At 35.9% G+C, this 8,050-nt stretch overlaps 1 protein-coding gene across 1 annotated transcript in view; it reads right to left on the minus strand.

Annotated features, from left to right (window-relative positions):
- Window positions 1–968: 968 nt before the first annotated feature.
- The window catches only part of LOC120770227 (protein PFC0760c-like), a 52,840-nt gene continuing 45,758 nt past the window's right edge, over window positions 969–8,050 (minus strand). The window contains exons 2-4 of the mRNA XM_040097508.1: window positions 4,501–5,636; window positions 1,502–1,560; window positions 969–1,308 (exon numbers count right to left, since the gene is read on the minus strand). Of these exons, the coding sequence (XP_039953442.1) occupies window positions 1,197–1,308; window positions 1,502–1,560; window positions 4,501–5,636 (1,307 nt within the window). The 3' untranslated portion in view covers window positions 969–1,196. The remainder of the gene's footprint in view (window positions 1,309–1,501; window positions 1,561–4,500; window positions 5,637–8,050) is intronic.

Below are 8,050 nucleotides of genomic sequence, written 5' to 3' on the forward strand. Positions count from 1 at the left end.
TATTGCTAAATAAGAAGCGAAATAAATGTCTTTATATAAACACTTCAAACAATTCTTTACATAAAACATTAGTTCTGCAAGTAATAAATTAAAAAATTATTCTGAATAAATAAAAAAAATAAATATTTATAAAAATTCTTCTTACCTTCAAACAAAGTAACACTTAATGGCAAGCATGGGCATGCAAATGAAAAATAAAAATGAATAAACTCACTCACAAAATTTAATAATGTTTGTACAGCAAAATCAACGTACAGCTAACGATCCTCTCTTACGAACGGCTACAATGTACTACACGAGAAAATGAGGATTACAATAATTTGAATTGACTCGCTCCCACAATTTCTGTGAACTTCGAATTATGCAACAACAAGTCTTAAAGGAACTGACCAAAACTATGTTTGGTTGTTATTGTGATGAAGTTGAGAAATTGCAAATACAAATGACATAAAAATCGCCCAATGCAATTTTAAGTAGGAACGATATGGGAATTGGAATACAAAATATTCGTGCGCCAAGGTCATACAGCAGTTGATGTTACATATTTATGTTTGGTGGAGTAAATAATTTTTTTTTTGTATAATAGCAACTATGGTTAATTTATGAACGCCTGTTTAAGTTATTTCTCAACACACTGGATATTTTTTTATTCAATTAGGGATTTTTTTTCTGCTTAAAGAAATCAAGTTATAGGAAAAGAAAATACAATCATACCAACCTAAAAAATATGGCGACGAATGCGGTTTCGAGCAAAATTGAAATTCATTAGTCTTACTATTTTTTGCCCACAGTAGTAAGTACTCGTATTTACATATGTTAGTAATACCCATTCCAAATTATATATATTAAAATCTTACAACAGCTCGTTCAAATATACAATAAATAAATATACTTGTGTATAAGAACATATGTATGTTTCGTTATATCCACCTCTTTGTCACTCCTTCACTTGAAATTAAATCCCCAGAAACTTTTAAAAACAACGCTTTATTCAAAATGAAATATGCAAATGGGCGCTAATATAGCTAAATAACGATTTAATATGACATTCTTTCGATAAATATAAGGAATATATAAACAATATATAATATGTATTTTGCTAGCAGTATATTAATAATGGCAGTTCTCATAGCATATCAACCCAATTCCGCAATGTCAATGCAACTGTTGCCAATAACCTGTGCAATAATTTAATTTCACTGCAGCTGTCGTTCCAAGCTGTCGCTCAGATTCTGTTTAGCCAATAATTTGATGCGCTGCTCAACCAAACCCAAAGGACGGCGACGTACCAGGTGACAAGTTGATTGCCTGAGAAGAAGATGGAAATCATTCGTGAGTAGCGTTCTTTGCGCTTAATTTGTACTCCAAGCACAAGGGGTGAGGGAAAAATTACTATATATAAAATATATAGTCACAAGATTGTACCATATATACGTACATATGTTCATTAATAGATAGGTAGCTGAAAATATACGCACCTTAGCATGTTTCCATTACTTACTTGTATATAATTTTCTCGCGATCTGCCCAGGGCCAAGAGCGCTCCAATTTATCGGCAAACTAAAAAAAGTGAATGAAATGTTTTTATTTATAAAAAAATATTTTATGCCTTATTATCTAGCTGACGCAGCGGACTTATACCGTATAACAAAAGAGTGATTAACACCACTCCAATGGATGGCGGAGGACTTTTATTCTTTTCATTTTCGTTCAAATGTCAATATCCGTATAATTGGTTATCTTACCAAGTAATTTCTTTTAAATAAATATTTTCGATATTATATAATTTGTTCACCTTACTGAATGAATTTCTATTTTATCCACTCGTTCTTGAGTTATAAATGGTGAAACTAACCCGAAATTGTTGTTTATAAACCGTCTGATCAAAAATAACCCGGACTAAGAAAAAATAAGCAACATTTTTATCTACTTGTATTTTATTATTTTCTGCAAAATGAACTTCTTTTGAGCGAATATAAACAACAACTAATTCAATTTCCCATATATTTTTATAAATCTCGTCTGGGACGAACTTCAGTAAATTACTTTTAATGGCTTCAATGAACTCAAATCGTGCTCGCCGAAAAAGATTTCCCAGTTTCAAAATCAGAAGAAGTTGCAGTTAACTAAGTCTGGCAAATTCGGTGACTAAGCGATAACTCTCGCTTCGTGTTTGGGCAAAAAATCAGCGTCGTACTTTTAACAGTTTTATCTTAGTTTTGGATCACCATTCAATAGATTATTCGCGGTCTTGTCGCCAGTAACGATGCGTTTGATGAGTGAAGGATCTTCAGCTACGTTGTCAAGCATCTTTTTTGCGCCTACAACATACTTGATACGGTTTTGAAAATGGTCAGGTCTTTTGATACGAGTCTAGCATTAACACGATTCGTACCCAAATAACGGGGCTTTTAATAAGAGAGCTACAAACGTTTTTTTTTAAATAAAACAAAAACGGTTTGAAATATCAATGAAATTCTTTATTCCTGTGAAAGTAAATTCGTTGCCATTATGTATGGAACTCGGTTTCTTTTGCACTTCTCCTGCACGCTTGCAGAAGTTCAGACGCTAAACCCAATTTTCGACGGGTTTTAAGCATAAATCGGCTAATACTGCTGCAATTTCTCTTTCGATATTCGTACGAAGTTCAACAACCGACGCTGGCTTATTAGCATGGACCACTTAACGTAGCCCCACAGGAAATAGTCTGACGGCGTCAAATTTCACGAGCGCGGCGGCCAATTGAGTGGGCCATTTCGTGAGATAACACCTTCACCAAACTTGGTTTCCAAGAAAACGTGTGGCTTGTAGCGCCGTCCTGTTGGAACCATATCAACCAATTCGGGCCAAAAATATTCAGTTCTAATTAAGCGGTAGCCATTCCCATTCACAGTAACGTCCCAGCCTTGATCATCACGGAAGAAGTACGACGAAATGACGCCGCCGACCCATAAGCCGCACCAAATCGTATTTTCTCGGGATGCGATAGTGACTCATGGAGTACGTGTGGATTACTGCCTGACCAATAACACATATTTTTCTTATTGATGAAGCTATTCAGCCAAAAATGAGCCTCATCGCTGAAGATGATTTATCGATGAAAATCGAAATCATTTTCAAGTTGTTGCTCAGCCCAATTCACGAATGTACAACGATTCTGTTGGTCAAGCGGCTTTAGTTCTTGGTTCAATTTTATTTTGTAAGGATGTAGGCCAAGATCTTTTTACAAAATTCACCGCAACGACGTTACAGAAATTCCTAACGCTTGAGAACGAAAGACTGATTTGGGTCTTCCTCAATTGATGCGCTACCGACAGTAATATTCTCGACACTGCAGGAATTTTTTTGTCTCACTGGTATGGGAACATTTTATACTGAGCCCGTGGATTCAAATTTTTCTACTAGACGCTCAATTGTTAATCTGACAGCACGATTATGACGACCATAAATGGGACTTAGCGCTCTTGAAGTTCAGACCACTGACTCCGAATTTCGGTAGTAAGTTTCAATAATTTATTAACACGAAGATACTACAGATAATTCTGTTTTAGATAATCTAAATCAAAACGCTATAATTTTATTTTCTTTTGTGTAGATGTTCGCCGTTTCCAACACCTTTTTTTTAAGTCGGATGATTGTCAGAAAAAATAGTACTAAGCAATAATAATGTATAATGTTACTTAACCAATAATAGTACTCGAAACAAATTCAAATAGTCATAGAGTTCCAGATTAAATAAATAGATTAATTCCGAATAAATATACTCCAGGCAGAAAATCGTTGGAATGAAGCAATATATTTTAGAATCTCATAAACATAGACGCTAAACTGCTTTAGAAACAGTTACGCTTCAAGCGAAGTTTAACCCAACTAAAGCTGCCGATTTTGATCAGGGTTTTAAACGTACTTGTGTCCTTAGCATTGGGATATAAAATTTCACTATTCATCACTGTATAATGCTGTGAAGAATTTTCAACTGCCTGAATTTCGATTTACCATTTGAAATAACTCTGTTAACTGTTAACCCTTTTACTAAAAAATTTTCTTAGAGCTTGTGGTGTCTTCAAAAGTAACTTGGTTACTTACTAGAGGGTGTTTCAACTATCAACCTCAAAAAAACTTGCAATAATTAGATGATTTTCACGTAACCGGAAACTGCGTAAAAACCTACACACTTGAATAGTCTGCAAGGAAGTAATATTCATAATAAAACGCTATTGGCCTTAATGAAGTAATTAAAATTATAGATCAATCAAAAAAAAAATAATCACACGTAATCAAACCAAGCTCAGACCCGGTTCACCTTTAGGTTATTAAAAGTGATGTTTATACTAAAACTTTATGGCTCATCACTTCACTTTTGACAGCGCACACTCAACGCAAACATTAGCCATTTTAAAAGTTTCCTGCTTGATGGCTTTCATCCCACCTTCCACGAAAAACCGCACAAATCAGAAAAATGTGCACACAAATATTTATGAAACAGCAGACGGCACTTACCTTCTTCTCCTTTTCATCCTCCGCATCGACCCACTGCAAATGTTTTTCCTTCTGCAAGTCATCGTCAGTATGGCACCAACGCGCTTTCTTTTTCGGCTTTTCCTCATCCGTGTCATCCATGTCAATCTGATCCTTATATGGATTGCTCTCGTCGCCCGATTGTTTCTCGTCATTCAACTGTAACTTAGGTATTTTGTTCAAATTCCAGGTGTAGGTGGCAGTTAGGAAATCTTCGTCATCATCAGCTTCGTCATCATAAGTGGCATCGTCATCGTCATCAACACTATTGCCTGCCGCGTCAGCGGCCTCCGTTTCAACATCACTACCTGAGTCGTCACTAACGAGTCTGGCTGTTACAACATCTTCGTCGGAATCCTCGTTGTCATCATCATCGACATAATCCTGAGCTTCATCATCCGTCGTCGTTATATCGCCGTAATCTTTGTCACCTGCAATAACATTAACGCTGTCATTGACATTGTCATGATGATGTTGTTGCTTATATTGTTTGCGCTGCGGCACACTCGACTTGGCCGGTCTCATTCGTGTCAGAAACGCATATGGTATAGCGGCTTCTGCCTCACTGCCAGTGTTGATTTTTACCGGATCCACTGCGCGCAAAACATAATTACTTGTTCCACTTTCAACGCCCTGAAAACAGGCTGCTTTGCGCGCTCCATTACGTTCTCTCATATTTCTACTCTCGCAAGCATTTTCATCATCATCATCGTCAGCGTCACCGTCGCCGCCGCCGACATCAGCAACGTCATAATCGTCATCCGTGTCTGCTTCATTTGATTCATAATTGCCTTCCGATGCATAATCCGATTCCGGCGTCGAGTCTTTTGCCAAGTACATTTTCGCGCCGCCGAATGGCTCAGCGGTTTTGGCGTTTGCTTTTCCTTTAGCCTTCAACTTGAGACGTTGCTCGGCGTTGGCGCCACTTAGCTCGTAATCCAGTGCATCCTCATCGTAGGAATGCTTGCGGTGTTGCTGCAAATCACTGGGACTCAATTTCTCGAATGTTTGCGACACGGTGGCGAGTGTGGAGGAGAGTATTTTCGGTATTTCCGCAATTTCCGATAATTTACGTTGCATCTCGCGCAGGCGAGCCTCTATTGAAGCAGCCGATTTCACTATTTACAGTGATGGAGCAATTTTATGGAAATCAAATATTAAACGGAAATTAATAAACGAGGAAAAACACGCAAATGAGAGATGTAAGCGTATAGCTTACAATTGGAAATAAAATGGAATGGAAGAGTTATTATAGTAATAAAAACTTGATTATTAGTAAAAAATATTAAAAAATTTAGCAAATAATAATATTAGTATTTGAAATAAGTATAAAAAGATATATTAGTTTTTCCTGACATTTTGAGGTAATAAAAATTGTGATATTAAAAAAAAAATTATTAAAAATTTAGTTGTGAATTTAGTTTTTATATTTTCTCTTCTAATATTATTATGTTCAATGATTTTGCAATGCTAAATGGAAACACTTTGATGTCGCAAGTAAAGCAGTATGGCAAGTACTATTGTATTGGTTTTTGTAAATGCCTAACACTATTATGAAAACTTTTCAATGTTACTCGGAAGTGGTATCTGGCCACATTACATAACATGTAAACCGCGGCAACATTAGAGGAGTATACAAGGTTGAAGGTTTGCGGATATTCAAAGTCTTTTCTATTTTTGGAGCCTAGTATTTCATCTTTATTAGAAACAGTAGATCACTCTATTCATCCATCACACTTGGTGGTTGATGATGTCAAAAGGTCATGAAATATGGAGATCGAACTTTTAATATTATTGATATTCAATTCCGCACACGACCGCTTTGTAAGTAGCTAACTGAGCGGGTTAAACGCGTTTTACTTCAAGAAATATTGACTCTCCTCACTTTTGTACTATCATAAAATGTAACCTACATCTGGTATTATCATACGTTGCAGCCTAGTCGAACGGGTCGCCCATCACTACGCGATTTTTGTCTAATACTTGCATTTTGATATTCGTCTTATCATCCGAATATCCGAATCAAATAATTCAAAAAAATTTATAAAAATAATGAATCTTGTCTTGGGTATAAAGTATTTAATTTTACTAAGGATTAATAATAAGCCACAATTTTTTAATAAAATAACTCTTTTAATAAAATAACTGAACAACCTTAGCAAGTCGTTTAACTTTATTACAAAAATTCACGTTCTACAAAGAATGAACAGAATAAACGGATGGACCAGCTGAGACGTAGCCGTGACCGAAATTTGAAAGAGATAATCTTCAAAAAATAAATGCCAAAGAATGTTCTTTCGAATGGTAATAAACGTTCGCCAATAAATGTAAAGTTTCTGTATTTTTTCTTTAAAAAAGTAGGGAACCTCGAAATGGGTCACCCTTTATAACAGTTTGACATATGTTGTCTTAAAATTTTTGTAGATAATTATATGCTCTGCTAAGTCGTAGCATATTGTTTTATTTTATAATCAACATTTTTGATTATATTCTACAGCTTGGTTTAAACGTTTTCACGTTTCACTAAGGATTTCTTGAAAATGTAATATTTATTATATTGGAACAATGTTGCTTCTCAACAGTGAAAGAATTTTTCAAATCTGTCATGTAGGTTCGGAGACTATTCAATTCAAACAAACAAATAATCAAATCCTTTATTATAATATTAGTATTCTTAACGGCCAGGTCTCCAGCTTTGAAATCTTCGGTTCCACAGATCACTAAAACTGCTCAAATTCAATCCGAAAGCAGTTTCCGTGTTCTGAGATAACTGATTCAGCCAAATCTTTAAATAAGTTGTCTTTAAAATGTAGTCGTATTATGTATCGGAGCATGAGTACAAGGTGCGTTCCAAAGTAAACAGGACTTTCAATTGATGAAACAAGTTTATGGCGATGATTGCCTATCCGGTCGCAAAGTGTACGAGTGGTTTCAACGTTTTCAAGAAGGTCGTGAGGACATAAATGACGATCAACATGTGGACCAATCAAAATCCGTGATCACCGGAAATTCCATCGAAACTGTGCGTGAATTCATCAAAAATCAGCCGAAATTATCATTGCAATTCATGGAAATGGAATTGAACATCTCCAAAACCTCGACTTATCGCTTTTTGACCGAACATTTGGAATCACGAAAGGTGTGTGCACGGTTTGTTCCGCACAAATTGACTGACGACCAAAAATTGCTCAGAAGCCAACATTCGAAGGACAACTTGTGACCGATTATTGGACCAAAAATCACATTTTAACCATTGACCACTCCCCGTATTCACCTGATATGGCACCGTGCGACTTCTTCCTTTTCGGAAAAATGCATTTCCCCTTGAAAGGAAAGTATTACGCAGACGTAAAGGCCATTCAAAAGGCTTGCACCAGCATACTGGCGACCATACCGGCCAACGAGCTAAAACACTCGTTCGACATACTTTTGGACCGTGCAAAAAGCCGTATTGAAGCAGAAGGAGACTATTTTGAATAAAATAAATTGATTTTGCCGAAAAAAACATTATTTAATAATCATATCAATACTT

This window comes from Bactrocera tryoni, chromosome 3 (genome assembly GCF_016617805.1).
Source record: "Bactrocera tryoni isolate S06 chromosome 3, CSIRO_BtryS06_freeze2, whole genome shotgun sequence".
In the NCBI taxonomy this organism is placed as follows: domain Eukaryota; kingdom Metazoa; phylum Arthropoda; class Insecta; order Diptera; family Tephritidae; genus Bactrocera; species Bactrocera tryoni.